The sequence below is a fragment of the Platalea leucorodia genome, assembly GCF_965183815.1.
Source record: "Platalea leucorodia genome assembly, chromosome: 4".
In the NCBI taxonomy this organism is placed as follows: domain Eukaryota; kingdom Metazoa; phylum Chordata; class Aves; order Pelecaniformes; family Threskiornithidae; genus Platalea; species Platalea leucorodia.
The window spans coordinates 97,187,481-97,212,834 of record NC_138826.1 but is presented as its reverse complement, the minus strand read 5'-3'; the positions used below and the strand labels follow the sequence as shown (position 1 = coordinate 97,212,834).

Genomic DNA, 25,354 nt, shown 5'->3' with positions numbered 1-25,354 from the left:
GCTTGCTAAACAGTGGATTTTCCTGCTGGCTGTGTCATTCCTCCTGTCTTTCCTGGAAAACATGTTTTGTAGTACTGCAGTCCCATACTGTTCAATACAGGGTTGAACACAGAAGAATGGATGCTTGTACAAATTTGTGTGTGTGTGTATAAATATGTATATATGTATGGTTTTTGTAAGAGCATATAATTAGAAATAAAACCATGAATAAATGTTTCAATTTTATTGGAGTAGCAATATTGAGGTAATAACTAGAAAAGATTGTTTTCCTGAAATAGAACAAAGTGTCACTTTCTAATAGAAATTCAACTATTCTTCTATCCCTCCTGAAGAAACTAACTCTTCTTATGAACTTGTCAATTATTAGTTTATTTCAGACTGTAGTGTTGGGGATGCATCACTGATAAAACCCAGCTGAAGCTATCGGACCAGTCTTCATCATCTCAATATTTTCTCTCCCTGCTGACATGCAAGTGTGTCTTCAGCTCTGAAAAGCATTTTTTTTTTTTAAATAGTCAGTTTAACTCTTTACAGCTCTTCTGCTAAAGCATATCTTTTAACTTTAGAACTAAAAGTGTATATAGGGAGAGGAGGGTTCCTATGTAGTCCGCATTTTTTTTCAGCAGTGTCAATTGTATAGATAAAGGGAGACCTGCCCCAGAAGAGTGCTTAGGCAGGAGGTTAGAATATTGTATCTTGAAGTACTTGCTGGGGATGAATGCAGAATTTGAATCTTCCCTAATCACTGGGGTGACTTTCACCTCTACTTAACCTAACTCTCTCAGTTCCTTTTCAAACAAATGACCAAACGTGAGAGGCTTTAATCCAAAATTAATGATGTCCTGATGATACGGGCATTTGTTTTTCTTCTTTTACCGTGGTGGAATTGCTCATTAGTTTTTAATGAAAGCTAGGTGTGGATGAGGGATGAGGACTATAGAGCTGAAAGTCAATACAGAATAAGACAAACATATAGGTTTAGGAGAAGGAGCTAAGATTATTACCAGAAGCTAATTGTGGCAGGTAGCTTATGGTAAGTTGCTAAGGCTGCATCTGGAAAACCACAGACAAATACATACCAAATGTCTAATTTTCCCTTGGTAAATTGTTTATCTTAAAACTCTGAATCTGGATTTTGATGTCATGATTCATGTCTTTGTGCATGAGGCTGGGATTTCTGCATTGCACTGTGCATAAGCTTAAAGTTTGGAACAAATTAGAAATTGTTGCTAAGGCAGAGTGAAATGTCCTGTTATCACAAGGTATTTCAGACAGAGATGATGTTGCTTTTTTGTTCTATTATTTGCAGCCAAGCATCAGGTGATCTGTAGGTGAAGTTTAAAGAATTGCTTTGACAGATAAAATAAAAAATATTTATCAGTCTTGGATGCTACACAGGCCATTGCTTTCTTTTTGTATTATAGAGTGGTCATTCTCCTGAGGTGCTTGAACAAAGAATACTGCTGTTCGAAGAGAAATTGGTAACAACGAATTATCCTCAAACTTGATGGCTTGAGGGACACACTGCTAGACTTGCCTGTTTTCTGCTTTTCTTTGTGGAAAAAGGAAAAGTGACTATGAGTGGAGTAGAATTCAATCTGCTTTTAAGAAGTGGATTTAATTTCCAGAGATGCTTTTCCTAGTGCGTTCCTGATGTGCTGCTAGCTGCTACTTGTGCATTAATACTTGTAACGTGCTTCAGATTTTCATAGTCGTTCTGACTGTTTCTACTTGCACTGATGTCTCTAATCTATGCATAGTGAAAAATGGTTATATGTAGATGAGGAAATATTTTTACTGAGAAAAAGGTAATCTTAACTTTTTGAGAGGCTAATTTAGAAAATCGTCAAGGAATGGTGACTGCTCTGTGAAACAGCAGATGTGGGTCTGGCTGGTAAATGTATGGATGGTTGTTATTAATTCATATTAATGATCTTTATATCTTCTGAATGACATCTTTGGGAGACAAAATATATTCATTGCATGTAAGAAATCTCATCTTTTCCCATACAATATCACTTAAAAGGAACATGCCTGAATATGACCTTTCATATAAGGAGCATGAAAAAACACTGTTAGGAGAGGTGCAAACAGTTAAATCAACAGTTTATTTTGCTTTGCTATTTCCTTCTGTTTTGAACAAATAATTTTCAAGATTATTGTTTGTTACCTCACTCTGATATCAGTGAGAGAGAAGTACTAAACAATTACTCGTTACAATGTTTGGGGTTTTTTTCTCCTTCATTTTTTAATTTGTTCTATACCTGCTATGAAATTTCAAAGACAAATTGCCTATATCTGCGTGGGTTTGTCATTTCCATAATCAATGAAATCCCAGTGTTACACTAAAAGCCTTTCAGGAAGGCATCAATATCCACCACTTCAGAACTAGTCTCTTACCTCCTGTTCAATCACTGTGGCTCTTGAATGAAACATTCTGATAGCCTCTTGAAAAGCCTTGTTTTAAGAGTGCCTGTGTTACTGGCCAGTTTGAGCCTGCTGCTCCCTCTCTTACCAGTCCTTTGCCATTTTCATGAATTTTAATCAGAACGTTAGTATAAAGTTTATTTTTAAACTATTCTGGCTTCAAATATTAAAAAATATTCCTGATTTATAATAACTATCTACAAGGAATTCATTGAAGTCATTCTGATAAATAACGTGTTTTGCTTAAATTTGTCATTACTGGCAGAAAAGTAACCACACTTAGAACAAGTGCTCATATCTCATATTTAGAGTGATGTTTATTCGTCATTACAATTTTTTGCACAAGGAAGGCAAATTAAGGGAGAGCTTAGTAATTACATTACAATATGTACATACTAATCAAGTGAAAATGCTTGTATGGGGAATTTCAAAGAAACTTTGAAAGTAAGATGTTAAATCAGAACACAATTTTGAAAGAGTAAACTTAAAATTTGTTTTCATTCAGTCTTTGAGAAATGCACAGTTGATCACATACATTACACATTATTATTTCCAATCCTTAAATTTTATATGAAAATATTACAATCTGAGCCTAAATGAATTAAAAATGAAATCAATTAAATATTTTTAACTTATAATAGCTTGTAATAATAAAGGTGTGTTGTTTTTTCTTAGACTGTGCTCTGCTTGAGAAAGAGAGGTGGTCAATGCTCGAATGAGTGTGCATTGAAGCCTACTAGGAAGCAGCAGCAGAAAGTGCTGTGGATAATCCAGATATTTGAATCATATGAGCATCTAAAACTTGATTAATTCCTCCCAAGACTGACATGTAAAATGTTATAAAAATGTGTATTCTCAGCCTGATAAACAACATGAAAGACAAGACTGAACTGGAATATACAACTCTTTAGGTAAAATTAATGCTAAATAAAATATTACTGTAAATGATATCTTTTGAAAATTCCAGTGATGACTAGGGAATCAAAGTATGGTCCTTATTCGTGTTCACTGCTCCACACTGCTTTGTGAAAATAGTATTTTCAGGCTTAGTAAACTGTAAAGTGAAACTATTTGATATTTTGAAATTCAAGATGATGCTTCTTGAATTTTGTTTCATTACCTTGAAATATAAATATATTTCAAATATATTGACAAACACAAAAAAGCCCAAACCAGTTTTAAAATGTTTGGAATACTTTTTTGGTTTCATATTAAAAAAAAATTTGAATAAGCCTGAAACTATTTTTCTTTTTAACTTCTGGAATTGAAAGTGAACTGCAAATGCCTTTAGTTATGCAACAGCGCAGACAAGTTTTTCATCCAGACTCATCTCAGCTTTGCTTTTTAGGGAAGTGTAATCTTAGTGTGCTACCATTTGACCAGAGTTGAGCTCAAAGGTACAGGTCTGTTGTGGGGATGGCATGGCCAATGTTTTTAGGCATGAAAACTGTATAAAGCTCTTGTGATTTCACGTCTAGCAGGCTGTACTTGGAGTCTAATATACAGAACCCAAGCATCAGCAGAAAATCAAAACCATTTGTTGACTTTTGTCAACAATTTTTTTGTTTTGATTTGAAACCATTGACTTCCCTATATACAAGAAACAAATAAAAATAATTTTTAAAATAACATGAAAGCACTCTACTACATTTGCATAGTTAAATAATTTAAAGTGAAGACTGAAAAAAAAAAAAAAGAGGTAAAGTATATAGAAAAGAAAGAAATTTTATGGTGCACATATGTCTACATTAACCTGTCAAAACTATGGTAGAATAACACTTCTAGTAGTCCTATCTATTAATATGCATCTAGGAAGTTAAAGTATTCAGGCTGAGCATGCAAGTTCAGCTTTGCTTTCTCATAATACTATGTAATGCATGATCAGAATCCACTCAATAAAACATGCTTATAGGAAAATAACTTGAAGTTAAAACATGGTATTGTGTTAAGAAGCTTTGGGTAAAGCTGAAACTTTCAGAAAATTTTACAACTTCTTTTAAACTTCCACAGTTCCCTAGGCAAGGCTTACCTAAATGCATGATAGATATTAATATAACATAGGGAGATTTTTTTTTTCCCCAAAGTGGGTGAATGACATGAATGTTTAAACACGATATGAAGTTAAAGTTTGATGGGGAATTCAGGTTTTAATACATTAATCTATTTGCAAAGGTACTCCCTTCATTGGTAGTGGGGCATTCTACTTTGAATGTTGTGGAGTGTATTTTTCATGATAAAAGGTATGTTGATTATTGTGGTGTTTGTAAGCAACATCTTGATTTTTCAGCATCTGCTTTTCAATGATGGTTTTCAATGAGAATGATTACAGTAGCTTCATGTCAGGGTGGAACATCATGATTGATGCTATATCAAGGAGAACATGGAATCTCCTAATGACTTTAATAGTGTCTATTTCTTTGTGGAATTTCTTTTCATTTCCTTAAAACAACGGGAACATTACTGATTGTATAACCTTATCCCCTGTCTCAGGTCTCCTAGAAACCCTGAACAGAAGATCATTAAACGAGTGATTGCTCTTGAAGGAGACATTATCAAGTAAGTATTTTAAGCCTTAGTCTCTGAGTCTTTATAGGAATAGTGCAGCTTTTCAGTGGATTTTAAATCAGTATCCTAGACAACGAGAACTTTCTAGTATTTTCTTTCTATCTGTTCTTAACAGGGATGTCAGCATTGTACCTGTCTCCTTTTTAATGAGAGGAGAAATGCTACACAAAACTACTCACTCTTTCATGAAAGGTACATGGGTGCAAATAATGCTTGTTTCTTAGAATATCTCTGTCACGTATCAAGGCAGGTAATTGTACAGCATTTTTTCAATAAGACTATAGGGCTGTGATTTTTCATTAGAGAGTCCAGCTGCTGTTTCGTACTGTGGTTGGCAAATAAAAGTAGGAGTTGTTTAGAGGTTAGGTTTTTTTTATTTGTTTCAGATTTTGGGGTTTTTAAAATTTATTTTATTTTATTTTTGAGACAAAGAACGCTCATAGACGACTGCTTTCACTGCAGTGTATAGGAATCTGTAGGAAATATGGTGGAACTTATTTGGAGTAAATTATTCTATCAAAAAAAAATTGTAGCAAGAGTAGACTCTAGAGTTCTTCAAGACTTGGTTTACTCTGACAGATAGGCCTTCCTGCTGGGGCTGGTTGGAAATAAATTACTAGTAAATGTAAATCAAAAGTTTTTGTGGGAACAGTATTATTTTGATGAAAATGCTTGTTTGGAAGGGTTTCTTTTTCCCAGGTACAGAATAGAATTGGCATAGAACTGGGAGGGTAAGTCCCCAGTTTCCCACACTAAGATATGAATGACCCTGGGAGCTCTCAGCCAATATGGCAGACTGAGACTCAATTAATTTAGATAATGATTCTTGCTCTGGTGTAGTGAATACTTAAGAAGTACTTGGCAGCTGCAATTCAAATCAACGATTTGAGTGTGGTTTCAATGAGCCCTAGTTAATAGCAGCACTGGTGGGCTTTTGGGCACTATGAAATATATCTGTGTCTTTTTTTTTTCCCCTCAGGCAGTTGATATAATTTCTATTTTATTGAAAAATTCTGCATCATCTCAGTTTGAGAAAGGAAAATAAATCCTGACATTTCTGTTGAAGCAAAATAGCTGAAATAACAGACACTAAGAAGTTAATTTAATGTCCAAAAACTATGGACATCTACAGCTAAAACTAGCTATCACTTTAAAGAGCTAAAAACATAGGAGTAGTGTCTGCTACTGAGTGATACCTTTTATAGATCTATGTCCTTAAGAAGGTACTTATTCCTTGATGTAGTTGATATTAGTGCTCTAATTCATATAAGTGATAAAACTGGTATTCATGATTCAATATTCCTCATTCATTTATGTAGCAATGGCAAAAAGAGATAGCAACATAAGGTAACTTCATGTGTTACTTTTCACTGTTCTATATTATTAACATATTTGTCTGAATTTTTGAAACTGAATGTAGTTTTTGATAATACAAAAGACATTTAGTAACCTAAATTCCAGCTGTAGGAAATTAATTATGCTGTATATTCAAATGCTTTAAGACTCTGAACTTTTCATTAACTTCTGTGGGTGTTCTTGGCCAAATGGACAAAGGTGTGGGGCACAATAGCTGTGAGAGTGTGTGCAGAATACTGATGAGCCTCTAGGTTAGTGAATCACACATGGGTACAGCAGACTGTACAATGATCCTCATTTGACTTTGGTAAAACAGGTTAGATTAATTTATTGATAGAAATATTAATCTCAGTAATTCAGATGTGCTTTTTTTAATATTTGAGTGCATGAAAATTGTCCCAGAGCCTTTTGCTTTAACTGTAGAAACTAGATTTTAGCTAAAGAATAAATTATTGGACTATTATAACTTCTTAAGTTTTTATTAGATATTATCATCCCTTAATTGTTTATGTGTAGGAAATGTAATACTTGCCACTTTTCACGGCACTAGGGTAAAGCAAAAGCTTAGATAGTAAGATAGAACAGCAAAGGTGGCAAGATTTTTCTAAAATATGTATTATTTTTGTAATGATACTGCAAGCAGGTATATGACTAGGATATTTGTGACTGAAACAGACAACTGGTAACTGAAAGCATGTATAGAAAACATAAATAGAAGATTTCAACTCCTGTTTGATGTCTTTATGACAAACCAAAAAGAATTGGTTTTGATATCTTAAGATTTTATGCCTATATATTTTTATATATTGAATTATTCCTCATCAGCATACAATGATGCTCTGAATGAAATTGAAAGTTAACATGGATTGTGTACAAAAATGTGTCTGAAAGTATGTGACTCTTCCCTATTGTTCTGACTCGTTTTTGGTATGGGTGAAACGTGATGCAAAGCTAATATATACTGACCTTAGAGGAACATGTGAACATCCTCATTCCTATCAAGGATTCCTATCAAGATATCAAGTCTTTGAAGTGGAGTATATATGCCTGTATGCTAAACACCTCACTTCTTTAAGCCTTTTGTTACTCCATTGATCAATAAGAATTCCTTCTTGCTGAGAAAACATCCAGTCTCACTGCAGAGCAGTTGTTATTTCAGTTCCAGGGTACAGAAAAGTGGGAATCATCAGTTAGATATGGCGGGGTTCTAGCACTTTTGGGGCCGTTTGTGGGTACAATGGTTTTGCGGAGAAGTGGTAGTTATACAGAGATTTTGTATTTTTCAGGTAGTCAGACATTATGGACTACATAATACTTCACCTTTTGAAATATGCTTTGAGGAACTGAAAAATGCTACAGACTCACCGAATAAAAATTCTAGCATTTCAATTTTCTCTTCTTGTTTCCAGCCTAGTTGGTAATCCAGGTGAAGTGAGTTTGGTAGTGTCTTGTAAATCCCTGAAAGCATGTAGTACATGCCACAAACCTATAACAGATAATTTAATTTGGATAAGCTAGTAGAACTTCCTCCTCAAAAGAATTTAAAGAATAGACAGAAAATGACCATTTAGTCCTTGAGAATGAATCTGTAGGTCAGCTTGTATATAGACAATATTGCAAAGTGTAGCTCCCATAGATCAGGTTTTGTTTTGTCTTCCATGGATTCACAGGACAATTAACTTTAAGTAGGAAATCATTACAATGGTTCCTGAATATTGTTTAGATGATAATTCTTCCAAAGGAGGCCTTCTTTTAAAAGTCAATATAATCTAATTTGTTAAAAATTAATGTTGGTATTATAAAACACTTTGAATAACTTGAAATTAAACTTATTAAAACTCATTTATCTTAAATGCACTAGTGGAAATTCAAAAATCTATAGTAATCTATCACAGATGAGTTATGGTATGTTTTCAGTAACACAAATAAATGAAGGTTTATGTGAAGTAAACCAAAATTGGGATTAAACTAGTAACATTATACAATGCAATATAATATAATATAATATAATATAATATAATATAATAGTTATAATATAATATATATCATAATAATAATGTGAATTCAGTCTGTTCAGTAATTTGCTGAACTAATTTTTTTTCCTTCTGTCTGTCACAGTTGCACAGGTCTGCAGGAGCTTGGTGTCCCAATTCTGTTTCTTTCATACAACTGTTTGCTTCTTAATACTGTACCTGATTTAAGAATTATTTGTGATCCCCTAGGAAGAGTAATTTTAAAAAGTTTTGTCCAGGGATATCGTTAGGCTACTTAGGACTCAGTGTTCTGAAGGACCGAATGGTTCAGCAAAATGGTTCAGCCAGCAGTGTGCTCAGGTGGCCAGAAGGGCCCATGGCATCCTGGCCTGTATCAAAAATAGTGTGGCCAGCAGGACCAGGGAGGTGATTGTGCCCCTGTACGCGACACTGGTAAGGCCGCACCTCGAGTACTGTGTTCAGTTTTGGGCCCCTCACTACAAGAAGGACATCGAGGTGCTGGAGCGTGTCCAGAGGAGGGCAATGAAGTTGGTGAAGGGTCTAGAGCACAAGTGTTATGAGGATTGGCTGAGGGAGCTGGGGTTGTTTAGTCTGGAGAAGAGGAGGCTGAGGGGAGACCTTATTGCTCTCTACAACTACCTGAAAGGAGGTTGTAGCAAGGTGGGGGTTGGTCTCTTCTCCCTAGTAACGAGTGATAGGATGAGAGGAAACAGCCTCAAGCTGTGCCAGGGGAGGTTTAGGTTGGATATTAGGAAAAAATTCTTCACCGAAAGGGTAGTCAGGCAATGGAACAGGCTGCCCAGGGAAGTGGTTGAGTCTCCATCCCTAGAGGTAGTTAAAGAACAGATAGGTGTGGTGCTTGAGGACATGGTTTACTGGTGGACTTGGCAGTGCTAGGTTAACAGTTGGACTCTATGATCTTAAGGGTCTTTTCCAACCTTAACGATTCTATGATTCTATGAAAATGATGTTGCATTTAAGTGTTGCATCTTGCAAAACTGCTCTGCAGATGTGAATAAGGAAATACTCCTTGTTTCTCAAAGCATAACAATGCAGAGATAGATCATTAGGTATGAGGCTGTAGGTCTAAACCAAGCTTCAGTAACTTTTCAACTTTTACTACAATGTCCATCATTAATTGCAGAAACTATTCCCACAGAATGTTAAGAAGGACAGAGATATAAAGGGGTTCAAAAAAAGGAGTGGCGAATTAATAGAAATAAGGCCCATCAGCAGCTATTAAATGCAGCAATCACAGTGTAACTTCATGTACTCCTGTTGTCAAGTTCATGCAGGTTGTTATATTTCTTCCAGTCAAAGATCCCATACTGCCTTAAAATATAACCAAAATCCAGTCATTCTGTCCACTTGTTGGAGAACCCTTTCAGCTTCAAACAAACTGTTCACTACTCCATGCAGGTGTTTGGTTACTTTTTTTTTTTTCCCTCAGAGAGTAGGTGGCGTCCAGTATTCCTTCAGTTTGAAAAAGCAATCAACAAGTTTTCTTACTGTTTTGTTCACTGAACTAGCTCAATTTCATCAGGTAGTTGTGGCTGCTATTTGTTTTCACTAGAGGACCAGGGATGGTTGTCCAACAAAACAGCTGTCTTCGTGTAGAGACTCTACTACTTGATAGCAACTTGTACTAGATTATACCACAAAACTACTGTCTGCCTCTAGGAAGCAGAATAACCTTTCAGAAAAACTCAGACTTTGCTAGTGTTGTGGCACAAGAATGACTCTATACGTAACATCTTCAGGGCAACCACCTGGCAGGAATTGCATCCAGACCTTTGCCGTTTAATCACACAGAAATAATTTTATGTTCACTAGTGCTGTAGTAAGAATCTTCTTGTTCCCTCTCCATCCCTCACCCCTACCCTGACATACACACAAAGACCTCTGGTAACTGTTCTGAGGTACTGGTGATGTGGTAAGGTACTGCTTGCAATGGCTCAAAGTTAGAATAGAAAAATGGAATATCAGTAAAAGGCTTCAAAAGACTAGGAATCACAGTTGAACATGATACACAGGCTATATTTATGTCTGTATCCTTTTCCCTTCTTCCTCAAAGTCCATTGTCTTTGTCTTTGGGTTGTGAGTATAGATCTGTGAGTGTGGGGATCCACATTGACAAGAGTGCTAGTGGGATCGACAGAAATGAGAACTGATTGTACTCTACAGAGACCCAGCACTGTCCTCAGAGATTACAAATTTTGGAACACTTTTCCTTTTGACTAAGTGCAGTCTTCAGATTGTTCTGTCTTTGTACTTTATGTAGCTAAAGGATGTAGTAGCATTTAAACTACCCCTTAGATGAAAACCTCTTTGTCTTCCAAAATATTTTTATTTTGTGGCCACGTGCACAGAATGCATATCTCATAGGACTTATGCAGTTTATTTTGCACTAGTTATTGTTAGGTACTGATGGGATTTTTTAAGGCAATGAAAGCTTTTGTTTGGTTCCAGCTATACTGCTCTGTCATGATGCTTCAGCATTGATCCTTGCAAGTCTCCTAAATAGAGTTTCCATTGATTTTGACTCCATTTCCATATGCAGAGTCCTTGGATGACTGGAGTCCATTTCTGTAAATACAAATGATGGGAATGTATATTGATACAGTGTCTTTAAGCTATAAAAACAATCTGACAAACCCAGGATGAAGATTTTCTGTGTCCATAATGAATTTCTAAGGTTCTATAGATCTTTAGGCCCAGTAATGAAGGTCTGCAAAGCTGGATTTCTAAAATTTGGCATTCTACATACTCATTATAAAATACGGTGAAATGTTTTTGCTTTGCATTAGATTTTGGTTGCCCAATATTTGGGGAAAGTGCATGAAGAGACAGAAAGAATAAGAATAGAAAGTTGAATTTCAGGAAAAAACCTTTTTTTTTCCACATTGGAAAGTGTGAGTGTTAATATTATAGCAGTATTTACTCATTGCTCCATGCAGTAAGGTCTTCATTCCTTTAATATCCATAACATTTTAAAGATATATTTTCTTCTTAAGAGTACAGATAGCAGCAGTAAGATTGCTAAAAGATCGTGTGTATCATCAATACAATTTCTCTGATATTTCAGTTGGTTTCATTTGTCAAAATTAACTGAAAACAATGGAGTTACAATGTAGAGCCAGTGTGACCTCTGGAACTCTTAATATTAAAGGAAAAAAGACAATGTAATATGATTCTCTGAGATAGTACAGAATTTGCAGTGTTAGCTTATAGAAAAAAGAAACAACATATCCTATTATCTCTGAAGTGAGGAGGTTTGATTTGGGCAACACTAAGAGACAATAGAAGAGAGACCATCAATAACACTAGTTTTCACAGAGTTACTATTCAGACTAAACCCAAAAGTACTAAAAATTGAGTATGCAATTGCAATTGCAATATGTACTCAGCTACTCTCTATTAGTGTGCATCTGAACCAAGACACAAATGACAGCTGCATCTACAGGAGGAAGAAAGGGTTTTTTTATTATTTCCTCCTTTTTTCTTTTTTTTTTTTTTTTTTTTTTTTTGTTTAATTGGAGAAGCAGCACTCTAAAATGCAAAAAGCGGCATCTCTTTTAAGATGGCATATCTGTGAACACTGTGCATAACGAGTCTCAGTAGTGTTCAAAGACTATTTTAATCTGCCAGAGTAAAAAACTGTGGGGAAGTTTTTTAAATGCTCTGTAGGCACCTTGGAGTAACATTTCTCATGGCTTTCAATAAATCCCTGTAGTTATGCAGCCCATGGTTATTGTGAAGTATACTCCAGTATATGCAGGAAATGTATCTGCAGACACTTAATGCCAGCATTAGCTGTAGCTGTGTGAAGTACCATTCTATCTTGTGCTAATATACATTATAGAATTAAGAGAAAAGAGGCAGACAAGCACTTTATGTCTTTATCATTGAAAAGTACAAAGATGGAGAACAGAAATCTAGGAGAGCAGCTGGGAAAAGTACTGTTGAAGTATCACGGCCTGTCTGGACTGTTCTTACACCAGCACCTGAGAGCAAGTAACTTTTGCTGTTTTATCCCACCGTTGGTCAGTTGTGAAGTTCTCCGCAATGCAAATATCCAGAAGAGTTTTAGTCACCAGTTCACTTCTGACTGGCTTCCATGTACTGGAGTAGAGACCGATGTAAGAATGGATCATATAACTAATAGGCAGATCTTTATTTTCTGTGAAATTATTTTCTAGGATGTTGAGGCCTTTTGATAGGTTTTAAACACAAACATTATGAACAGGGCTGTGATACACACAAATGCTGTTTTAGGAAAAGAAAAATATACCATTGTGTCATAGACCACACACAGACTTCTGTGTCCAGTTTTGGGCAGGAAAGACATTGATAATCTGGAACAAGTTCAGCAGAAAGCCCCAAGTCCTCAAGCTGGTAAGGGGCTGCAGCACTTGCCCTGCCAGGAGAGGCTGGGGAAATGGGGCTTGTTCAGCCTGGAGAACAGGAGGCTTTGAGGTCACCTAACAGCAAGCCCTCAGTACCTATGCTTAGCAAGAAGGTAGAGCCAGGCATAGTGGTGTAGTGGGCATAACTTGAAACAAAAGAGATTTAGACTAGATGGAAGAAGAATTTTCTCCATGAGAATGGTCAGGCTGTGGGGCCGTTGCCAGAGAAGCTGTGCTCTCCATCGTTGGAAGTGTTCAAGACCTGACTGGAGAAAGCCCTAAACAACCTCACTTGATCATGTAGCTAACCCTGGTTTGAGCAGGAGTTTGGACTAGAGACCTCCTGAGGGCTCTTCCAACCTGAACTATCCTATGATTCGATGATATCTAATACTAATTTTCAAATGTGTTACGACAAATTTAGAGGAATGTTGTCTTTGTTAGAAGCTTAAACAAATGCAGTGTATTCATCTCATTTAAGAGAGAATGTCTTTTGTGGCCATTTCTCTTTAAAGAAACACATTTGATTTCTGTTTCACTAAAAGTTGATTTGCTGCCAAGGCATCAGACAGTTAGAAAAGACATGCATACATGTATAATCATCTCAATGGGAAGCTCAATGGGTTGTCTTTATGAAGGTTTTAAAAACAGTGAGCAAAATGCACTAACATTTAAAAAATCCAATAGTTAATAAAATGCTTTAATGTATTTTAATTTTCACAAGTTATTTCCTTTTTGCTTTCTAAGCTACGGATACAAATGTCATTGGTGGTCTGAAATTTGTCACCAAAATCCATACTTAGGAATCAGAATAAAAGGTGTGTTTAGTAAAAATGGTCTTTGGCCTGAGCAGTTTAGGACTTCATCTTCTCAACATTTAGATGGCTGCTTAAGTAGCTTCTGGACAGAAGTTGAGCTCCATGTCAACTTGGTTGCTCATCTATATGTATGGCATTAAAAGCTCAGTTTTACAAGAACAAAGACGGGGGGTAGGAGGAAGGAAATAGTATTAAACCCATTTTATAGAAGAGGAAGTCAGGATGAAAGATGGTGTTGTAGGCTTATGGTCATATAAGTGTGTGGGACAGCCATTAACTGAACTCCCTGGGTTCCTCATCTCAGGAAATGAACAATAAGTTCATGTGTTTGTCAGCAGCAGATTTTTCTAGATGTACTGGAAGGCAAACAAGGTTCAGAACCCGGTAATTCCGTGCACTTTCCTTCTGTAAATCGAAAGGACAATTTTTATTAGCTTGAGCAGTATTAGGATCAGGGATATTGTTATGTTTGCAAATTGAAGGAAAACATGCTGAAACAGAAGAGTCTACTCTGAATAATGTAAATAAATCTTACTGGTTATTTCATTTTGCAGCAGTGCAAAAGTCCTCTCTCTATCCTACTTGAATATATTTAGGGTGCTGAACTCAGCCAGCGACACAGTGAAAGAGTTGTATACACCTACCAATAATAAGTAGAAAACTATCTTGCGAACTAGGCTCAGTATGGGGTTGTTTCATTATCTGCATTGTTATACTGGTTTCAGAGTCCCAAATGATGACTTTTTTTTTTTTTTACTGAATTCCTTTGAATGAAGAATTAAGCAGTCTTTCTTTTAATTTCAAATCAAGTCATGATCAGGTAACTGCAAGTGACTGAGTTAGTGGCTTTTAAAGTTACTGCTTTTCTCTGCTCTCCTTCCATTTGTATATTCTCTGTCTCCCCCCCCCCCCCCCTTCCATCCCCCACAGCTGGAGATACTGCTCCCTCATGTGAGTCATTTAAGCTGACCACGTGCATGATACTACTCCAGTCTAATGAAGAAGGTTAATTTCTATCTGCATTCGTGTAGGGAAACAACAGCAGTTACATCACTTTTGATGCTGTATATGACAAAAAACATAGCTCACCTCCAAAGTGTTCTTTCTAAATGCTCATTTTTCCAATGCTTTCACCTGGGCTCCCTTTTGGAACTGCTGAAGGCAGCTTAAATGAACACCATGTACTTGGCATTGTAATGAGCTGACAGGGACCACATGTCTGCTTACCAACTCCAGCTGAAGCACAGTAACTTCTTAAAATGCACTAACACTGCCATTTGTGATCATCTGAACATACTCTCATAGGATCAGAGTCTCAGCTGGTATGAACCATCTTAGCTCTGTTAATGTTAAGGGAAATAGGCCAATTTAGTCTAAATACAAATCTGGTTAAAACACTTTTTGGGATAAGAACATATGCAAAGTTTGTAAAAAATGTCACCTCTTTAAAGATTTATAGTTGATTTTATACATTCCATATTTTCCCGCTGAGTGGAGTAATGGATACAGAACTCTACACAGGATGAACTGATGATGCTTTATCTCCCCCCCTTTTTTTTTTTTTTTAAATTTAGAAAAATAGTGTAAAGCTTCCTATTTGTTTGCTTCTTTTCCTCATTAGATTTGCATCCTGACAAAGTTCATTGGTGCCAGTGCATATTTTATAGCACTGTTTGTCAGCCATAAGCAATAACTGCCCATTTTTTAATTTGAAAATTTTGAAATTATTGTGTTTGCTATTATGTAAAGCTTGCAAATATATGTTGGCAGAAATATTAATTGTAAATTGCTCATTTAAAAAGATTGCCTCCATAGTTTTGCACTGCAAACTGATCTTGAAATGAGGGCCTGAATAGTTCACAGTAGCAGAACTAATAAGGTTTTGAAATTGATCACCCTGGTGGTTATGAGATTCAAATGAGAATAGGAGGGAAAATGACTATTATCTTTTTTCATTATTATAGAACTGACTATTGTTGACATTTTGCTTCTGTGAAGTAAATTGCGTGATGAAACTGTAGTGTATTTTGGGTATAATGGGTAACAAGTCATTAAGCGGGGTCTCCAGCATCTGTGCATAGGGGAGCCAAAAATATTTTCTGCTTTACTGTAGTCTGTTGGCAGTGATTGCACAAATAATTTCTGCTCACTGACCATTATGCCACAAGCTTTTTAATATGCAGCCAAAAATATATTAAGATAAACTGTATGTCATGTACTTCTAGAACTTCAGGTATATCCCTGATAGCATTTCTAATGACTAGGTTTCAATTTTGTATATATATCAAAAATAAATTAGTATTTAACATATTCAAGGCCAGGTTGGATGGGGCTTTGAGCAACCTCGTCTAGTAGAAGGTGTCCCTGCCCATGGCGGGGGGTTTGGAACTAGATGACCTTTAAGGTCCCCTCCAACCCAAACCATTCTATGATTCTATGATTTAATATTTTATTATAGCATGAAGGGTAGCAAGTGATAAATGCTGAAAAAAGATTGTGATAGGATTTGCTATAACTGAAAACCAAAGCATAGTGCCCTACTAGTAGAGATGGGAGTCTAATAAGTGATGGACCTCTAAAAGAGAGAGAATAGAATAATAGATGAGGAAATCAATGAACAGATTAGAAATAGGTACATACCTAAAAAAGAAAGGTGACCTTTAATAGATTTCAGGGGACTGACTTGGTGATTGGCTAAATTAATCACAGTTCCACTGCTAGTGCAATTTTCTGTGCAAAAAACCCAAAATTGCCTACATGCAACATAGTGGAAATGGATGACATATATAATTAAAAGTAGCAGTATCGTGTATCTATTCAGGAGTATTATGGAGCATGTCTTGTCATATTTCTGATATAGTATATGTAGGTATGATCATATTTAAAAGAAGGATTTAGATTTCTAGTAATAAAAGTCATTCTACTGTTTCTAAAGCTTATGCAGTAGTTAAAACTTTAATTAAACAGGTTTTCAAGAATGGGGAATAGAGACTAAGTTCATCAACCAGACAGATATGCTTTGTAAATGAAGAAGAAAGCTAATTAAGCCAAGCATAGGAGCATAATATTAATTTTTAAAAACACTTCAAGCATATTTGTAGTAAATCTTGCCACAGCTATTTCATATTTCCTAATGAGTTATTCTACAGTTTAGGTTCAGCATCTATGCTGCCAACACTCCACAGCCAGGTAAAAAAATTGTATCCTTAGGCATTATGCTAATGTTTATTTCAGCACAATTAACTCTTTGAGCCCAATTTATGGAAAGAAAAGGGCAAAAATAACATAAGGAATTTTTAGGTACCAGAATATTTTTCATTTCTTTAAGTTTTATTATTGCTGGTCTCTATAAAGAGCTCTCTCACATGGGATTGAAGAGGGTTAAATTTTGTCATATGTATGGAAGGCAATTAAGGGAATTACTGAACTGCTACATTTCCTTCCATATGAAGGCAAAATTCAACTACATGTTTTTAAATTGTGTGATTTAGATAAGTTGAAAGCACTTTCTAATGTTTGGCTGCAGTGTTTGTGCTTCTACGTTTCCTCAAACTATTTATCTAAAAAATCTTGAACATTTTGAATTATTTGAGAGATGTGATGAACCTGTTAGGATGTTGCTTCTCTGGTCGAGTTTCTGTATTTCTCTAAAGAAAGCTTTAGTTTCCTGACAGATTACCAAGACATCCCTAATTCTTGTCTTCTTCTGCTGGGAAATATTGATGATGTTTGAGCAGGTTCAGTTAGATCATTTGGGATCTCTACTACATAGAATCTGAAACTTTAGGTCAATTTTTGAAGTAATAACAAATGCCTGAGGACTTTTTAACCAAAATGTTTCCCTGTGTCAATTCAAATACTCTATTTTTTTTTTCAGAGAATATATAAGTATAGTTAATATTGAAATTTTCAAAATTAGTTTCCTTCTGACTGGGCCACATAGACTTAAACTGTTTCACTGTTATAATTAGTAGCATTCTTAATGTTCTTTCCATCATTCATGCTTAAGATTACCCAAACATGAGCAAAAATATCAGGAATGCTACATACATATCTACTGATTTTTGTAGAAGACTTCTTAAAATCTGGAGTATTCTCTGTGTTGCTCAAAGGCTGAGCAGACAGGCTTACCTGTGAGGTCCATAGCTGATGGTATACATACTCTTAACGACAACGATAGCTTTCTTTGAAAATTTAAAAAAAAAATAAAACAATAAAAAAAGAGAGTGAGACAAAGAAGAACAGAAAGCTACACCAGTGGCCAGACGGAAAGGAAGAGACTGGGATATCTCCAGGCAATACTCCTCTTCCCATCATTTTCTCCAGTGCCACAGATATTCCCCTGAACACTTCACACAGTGAATATACAGTTACAGCAGGACCAACTTGGTCTCCCTGCTGGTTTCTTTTACACATTAGTGCTGATGGTGCCGACTGCAGCACATTGATCAGGTGCAGATGTTGCAGTCATTTAACTGGTTGTGAAGTTCTGTGCATGTGTATTTCTGGATATTACTTCTGGGATATTTAAATAATCATTATCTACTAATGTTATCTACTAAGCTCTACATATTCCTGACCGTAAAGTTATAAACCAAAACCTAAGAAGTGAGAGGTGGAAGAGGGGTGGGAGGAGAAACAGTGACTTAAACATCAGTCATAATCCATTCTCACGAGAAACCCAACATCAGAGACATATCAAAGTCTTGCAATTCGATGATGCAGGGCCATGAGGGCAAGAGCGTTTGGGAGTACAAGGTGAAAGTATTGCCACAGCAGCCTTGGGGTATGTCAGTGAAAGACTACAAAGTCAAAAGCAGACTTCAGTGCTACAAGTGAAAGGTTACAGGGCTGTAAAGTGAAAGCCCCTAATGTTACAAACCTTAAAGCACAGGGCAACATCCGTACCTTTTATTTCTCTGTGGATAATGCAAATTTTTATGATGATGATGAAAAAGAAAAGCCAGACCATTTTGTAGGTAATTTGAGACTCATTATTTAATGTGAAGACTTAAAAATTCTGCATGGACAGAACTAACCAATTACAGTAGAAATACCTGCATCAATGGTTAATCAGCTAGTGTAGTGCAGTGTAGTGTAAGTCATCCTATAACCCCCCTTCTTTTCTGTGAATTTTTAGGGAATGTTTTAGGAAATTATGTTTCTATTCTCCCTGACGTGCTCATGTATCCTCTATACCTCTTTGTATCAGTGCTAAAGTTAGTCTCTAAGAGCCTCTGCATACGTAATTGTGTTCTGTTCCTATGTATCCTTTGATGTACATAACAGATTTTGAGGAGTCTTTTAGAAATATTTACAGATCTGTGTACACTATCCCTTCATACACAGGCATGTGAAGATCATTTTCAACATGACAAGATATGTTGGACAACCTTTGACCCACGGTTGTCTTTTACCAGACTTTAAGAAGGTTCTGGAAAGTTTCATCTTTTAGATGCTCAATTCTGTTCTGCTGTACTTAAGAGTTAGATGCTTGTTGCCAGGACAAGGGCAAGAGATTAGCATATGTTGCTGAAGAATGTTTTTTGCTTCTTCTCTTAGTGGCTACTTCTTTAGAGGTTGAAATAAAGTGTTTCCTGCTATGAGCACTTTCCGTGTTGTATATTCAGTGCTGAAAGAAAATTATGTAATTTGTATTTTACATATTTGAATCCAAGGTCTTCTATAATAAACCATTGAAAGTTGAGTGACGAATTAAAAAAGTCTTTCTGTACAACCTTTAATTTCCAAAGGAAAACTGTAAGTTTTACAGACTTTATAGGTGGGATTCAGTTGCTTAAACATACCTGTCTAGTTGCATTTTAGATGTCCTGGTTATCCTGTCTGGTGTTATGAGCTACAGTTTCAGAAGGGCACAGTTCTCTTGAGCATTGTGTTATAGCTGCCCTTGTCATGAGGATGTCTCAGTAGACTCCCTAAAATAGCACCAGTCACTTATGTGTAGGCACACGAGTCACCCTTTGTAACAAATTAGATGGTTCATGAGAAGCAATTAAAAACATCATGCTGAAGTTTTGGCAAACATCCAGCAACTTTTGGGGACTTAAATCTTTGAGTCATTTACTGTACAGAAATTGTTCTTTGAAATTTCTTATATGTACGTGAAGTTAGCTTAAGGATGGTGTACATCATTGGAGTGTAAGGAGTACATCTTTAACAGCAATGAGTGAAAACTATTTGTATTCGAATCATTCCTTGTCTCCCAAGTATCCTCACTGGTTGATATTTGAAGAATGGTTGATAATAGAAGAGTATCCCTGATATTAAGGCATGTGACCAGCTTTCAGTGCAATTGTCTTGTAGACATTATTTAACATATGATGCTGGGAGAGCTGCTTTGTTCTGGAGAAGAAATTTGTATAGAACACTGGCTGTGACAGTCTACAGTAAGGGCAGAAAGTGACAAGGCCCTGGTTTTGCTAAATTTATAAGCCCTTCTAAATATTTTATGTAGTGTACATGGATTTTCAATTTGGATATAGAATACATATATATACATATATCTACTCATATAAATGCATTTTTATATATATGTATAAGTGATGTATACATGAATGAGAAAAAAACCCTGCCAAATTTGTGAAGAATCAAGAGGTATAAGATAGGTCTGCTGGGAATAGAACTGAAATTGAAATGAATCATGATTCGGCTATTCAAACCTAGATTCTGTGTTGTCACTTTACAGGCAACTGAAACTTTCAGTCTAAATATAAATTAAGTGTATAATATATGCTTAAACACAGTGACTTTAATTACAAGAAATTCAAAACATCCGTTACTCACTGAAGACAAATTCTGCTTAGATTAAATAGAACCAGATTGGAGGAATAAACTTCATGTCTCTTAAAACAAGGAATGATTGCTATGCTGGTGTTCTGCAGTACCTGAAACTCCCCGTCTGACAGTCACAGCGGCTGGCAATAAATGCAAATTTGAAAAGAAATTAAGTTGGAGAACTTAAATTGTTTTGCTTTCCCTCTTGTTGGGCTTTGTTTGGTAAAGCTATACAACAAAGATATTGTCATGAACAGGACATCTCTGAAAACAGGATTTGTATCCCTGTAGATCTGCAGAAAGAATGAAATGTTTCACTTATTCTGAAAATGAGAAATTTGCCAGAAGTTGCCCCTGAAATTCAGATTAAATTGAACATAGCTATTTTATTTTCAGTTTTTACCTCAATTTTAAAGTATTGCACAGATACAAGTGTGATTTGCTACAATAGTTATTTCTAATGTCAGACATGTAAACATCATCAATTGTGATCACCCTGCAAGGTTCTGTGCAGAGAGATTGTTGGATAGGTCAGCAGTTGAGAGATAATCAGAATCATTAGTCATGTTTATTCCCTGTCAGCTTTTCAGATACTGTAATTAAGTTAGGTATAAAGATCTTATTACCAAACGGAGTCTGTAGTCCCCAATGGAAGATGCAATACAGCATGAATCTCAAATTCCAAAATAAAATCTGCGGTTCAAATTGGAGCTTCACAAAAGAAATCACGTTTGCAAAACAGAATGGAGTTCCGGTTTCACACAGATATATCTTCACTCCATCTCAGCCGTGTTCTGATTATACTAATCTTTGGATATTTAAAATAAAATGAGTCTCAATTTCTTACCAAATCACCATCAGTTACTTTTAATGTTGTTTTAAAAGTTTCTTTAAGTCTTGACTACATGAGTCACCAAACCACACTCACATGAGCATAATATCAGAATGCCGTTAGTATCACATTATTGGCTACAGCAGATCAAGGCCCCCGGTAAGTTTAAAACCATCTGATTTCAGACACGCAAAATGCAGTTAAGAACTACATTATCATGAAGCCCTGTCTGGCTGTGCTGGAACTCAGACATTCAGACTGTCAAAAGGAAGAAGGGGACCCATCACCAAAAATTAAAGAATGCCAAATGTATGTAAACATAAATACCAGGAAATTATTGTTAAGTTGCCATATTTAATGTACATTTAAGCTAATGAGAATTCCTGAGAATGTTGGCTGATAGAAAATTAGGAAAGCTCTTATTAAATCCCCAAATTAATAACCTTGTGTTTTGTAATTTTCTCTAAGCTTTTTTAATACTAACAATCACACTGTTGTCTCAGTCCTGTTGCAAACACATTTTCTTCTCTGCTCCCAGGAACAGTACTTGTAACTTTGTCCTTGTGAAAATGGAAAAGCTCAACAGCAATGACAGTATGAGGGACTGAAAACCTGACACATTTCCACAACTCACTAAAAATAATAGGTGCAGATGTCATTTTTCTGCTCTTCTTTGGAAGAGGCTCTGGAGATTTGCCACAGTATGGAGCATCTCCACAACCACTGTATTACATCTTTTGGGCAATGCCTGTAGCAGAAGCAACACCAAATAGAATTTTCTCTTGAGTCTTGACAACATACTTTGATTTATATAGATATTATGAAACAGTAGTTTCAGGATTTTGATATGTTACTGAATATATGATTGTATAATATACAGTTAATATAGCTGTAAATAATTCATAGCTGGTCTTCTAATGTCTTCTATTTTCTGTGGTCATTACTTTAAAAAAATGTTGACCAGTAGTCTTGAAAACCCTGGCGGCAAATCTGCAAATACATCGGTGACTCTTCTGATATGATATTCAAGTTAAGTAATTTTTTTACATGTCTTTTCTATTTTATTACAGTGGAAATATGCAAAAATAAATTAAACCAGAGAGTTCTAGAGTTTCTAGCCTGGGGGAAGTATATGTTAAGTAGTTAATTTATGTTTATTTCACTTCATTCAGAGCTATGTTTTTTTTTCCTGAGATTTATACTGCATTCTACTGGGAGATAAAACGTATGTTTAAGAGGCTAGTAGTAATATCTGTCTGAGATTACTCTTCCACCAGCATCCACTGACTTCTAGAAGTGAATTAATGTCATTATTAATGTCTAATATGCTATAGCCTATGACTATAAGAACATATTTGACCAAAAGTACTGGAGAAGTTTTTAGTTTCACATATCTCTCAACCACCTGTATCCTGTTAAGAACTAGATAACCAATCTTACTTTGTATGACTCTGATATATTCCATGTATTTGTTGGTATAATCAATATAAATCAGCCTTTCCAGATGTAAGTTCAATAGGGAACTACCAATCTGTATGTCATTTTACGCATTGTTTGTCTAAATGAAAGATTCAGATGCAAGATTTTGGACTGGGAACATTAAGTAGATTTGATCCCCAAACTAGGGGGCTTCTTGTCAGTAAGCTGATGAACGTATGGCACTGACATCTGTATAAGCTAGAGCTTTTTTTCCTTGCAGTGCATATATGCTGTCAGTAATCCTCTTGGAATGGGAGATGCTAGATTTGATATAATCCCAATGAGCTGGTATTCAAAACAAAGTATAATAGTATCTGACAGTACAAAAAGTAGGAATATAATTTTTTTTCCCAGTTCGTAGCATGAATTGGGGCAAATCTTTCCTCCAAGGAACCTCCATAAAAAAATATCCAGTCAAAGAATCCAGCTTCTCTTAAAACAAAAAAAGAAAGAAATAAAAATTCGGAGTAGACTATGTCTTTCCTGTACTGATGCATCAACGTAGGTAGTCTGTCAGAGATGATAAGGTAGTTTGTCATGTGCTTTTTACTTCACAGAGAGGCATCGTTCTTGTCATCACATTTGTCATGAAAATTGCAAGGTATAAGATAATTGGCTACAAGTTGTTAGAAAAGAGAATGGAGTGGGGGGAATTTGTGCAACGTAAAGTGAATAACAAGCAGCAATATGATAGTTTTACAGAAACCAAATTTAATTACTTAACAGAAACATCATTTTAGGACATAGTAGATAATGATTCTGTTCAGTACAGAAATGGAGAAGCCTCAGCAAGAACAGCAGGTTAATTTTTGAGTGCGCCTAAAAGGTGCACAAAAAGTGGTTAGATGAGGGAAGGCTGAAGGAACAGGAACATTTAGAAAATATAAGATTGTTAGAGGAGATCTGATAACAATTTTCAATATGTAAAAGTTTGCTACATGATTGATGTGATTAACTACTCCTCATAGTTTTAGAAGACATACGAGATTAGAAGTGGTTAGATTAAACTGTTAAGAGTTATGCATTAAATATTCACATTATTAACTAAAGGATTGTTATATACTTTTTTATGCAAGAAAGTTATGGTATTTCTACCGCTGGAAGATTGTAATAGCAGGTTAAACAAACTTTTGAAGAAATGGCTAAATTTCATTAGGCTTTCGTTTGTTAGATTAAGTGTGAGTGCCCATAGCATAGATATTTAATGTGGAAAGATTAGTCCCATCCTATGTCGTTTTTGGGTTAGAAAACAAAATTTGGATATGTTGCTTGTGACTGTAATTTCAAGATGACTTGACCTAAAAATTCTTCTCTAGGAGGAAGCTCATGACTCCATTAAAAACATCAGAGCTCTGGAAATGTATATAGAGTTAGAAAAGAAATGGTGTCTAATCTACCTAGCATGTATGTACCATAATGCACCCCTCGTCTTTGCTTCTGCGTAGCTCATGCTGTGCCTCCTTTCTAGCCTCTGTATACTTGGTTTTCCTTTCCAAGGGAAGAATGAAAGGAGAGGATAAGATGTACTTGTGGGTCTTGTACTAACATAGGACTAGGATGGACCAGGGGTGATCTGGAAACCAGGAATTGTTCCTGAGACGTACAGTTTGGCAATAGGCTGAATCTCTTAATTTTAATAGACTAATGGGCTAGTTAGAAGCCCAGAACTTTACTGTGTACCACAGAGGAAACTGAAACTTGGAGATACAGAGCTGCATCAGTTATAAGCTCCCATAGTAAGGTAAAAAAGTGAAAAGAGAAGGCTCGAGTATAAGGTAATTTCTTTCCACAATCACAGCCTTTCAAAATGTCATAGTTTTCAAGTAATTTTCATCAGTTTTCAGTGATTGCAGCTGGCAATGCAGAGATAGCCAGTTGAAGAGGGTCTAGATATAATCTTGGGAAGCAAGTTACTAGCTTCAATTCCAATTCCCTTTATTTATTTTGTCCTCAAAACATATGGAGATCTCGTTGTACAAAGGTATATATGTATATATACATATGTATATGTGTATATATATGTATATACACAGAGACATATATTCAGTAAGTATAAAATATATAGTATGTATTATATTATTAGATATGCTTTTATATGTGTATAATTACATATATATAATTATATATGTGTGTGTGTATATATATGTACATATAATTGTGTTCACAGTTGCTTGGTGGTACCCATGGCTGGAAGAGCAGGACTCTACTGCCATCACTGCCATTTTAAGGAGAGTTCAAAAGGACTCCAGTCTTTTTGGAGGCAAAGCTGCAGCAACTACTACAGTCAAAATGATGAGATGATAGAATGGAATTAAAGTCTGCTGTAGCCAATAAATTTTATTTTCTCTTCCTACCTGGGAGGAGGAGGAGGAGGAAGAGGAGGAGGAAGAGGGAGCACAGCTATTTAGAAGAGTTTCAGTGCTTTTACATGCATAGATGAAAAGCACTTCTCCAGGCAATAGAGACGAGAAAAACTTAAGCCATTTGAACATTTTCTGAACCTGCTTATCTCTTGCTTTCCCTCTGTTTCCCTAGACATTTTGCATGTCAGTTGTTTCCTCAGGCACTTCCCCTTTTCTTCCTTTGACCTGGATGCTGTTGGAGGAGGAGCCCAGGGAAAATTCCTTCTGGACAATAATCATTGTAATAAGTAATAGTGTTAATGGGGAAAGGGCACATTGT

At 35.8% G+C, this 25,354-nt stretch overlaps 1 protein-coding gene across 1 annotated transcript in view; it reads left to right on the top strand.

Moving 5' to 3' along the window:
* The window catches only part of IMMP2L (inner mitochondrial membrane peptidase subunit 2), a gene marked incomplete at its 3' end in the record, with an annotated part of 475,151 nt that overhangs the window by 315,031 nt on the left and 134,766 nt on the right, over positions 1-25,354 (top strand). The window contains exon 4 of the mRNA XM_082311230.1: positions 4,918-4,983. Coding sequence (XP_082167356.1) covers positions 4,918-4,983 — 66 coding nt within the window. The remainder of the gene's footprint in view (positions 1-4,917; positions 4,984-25,354) is intronic.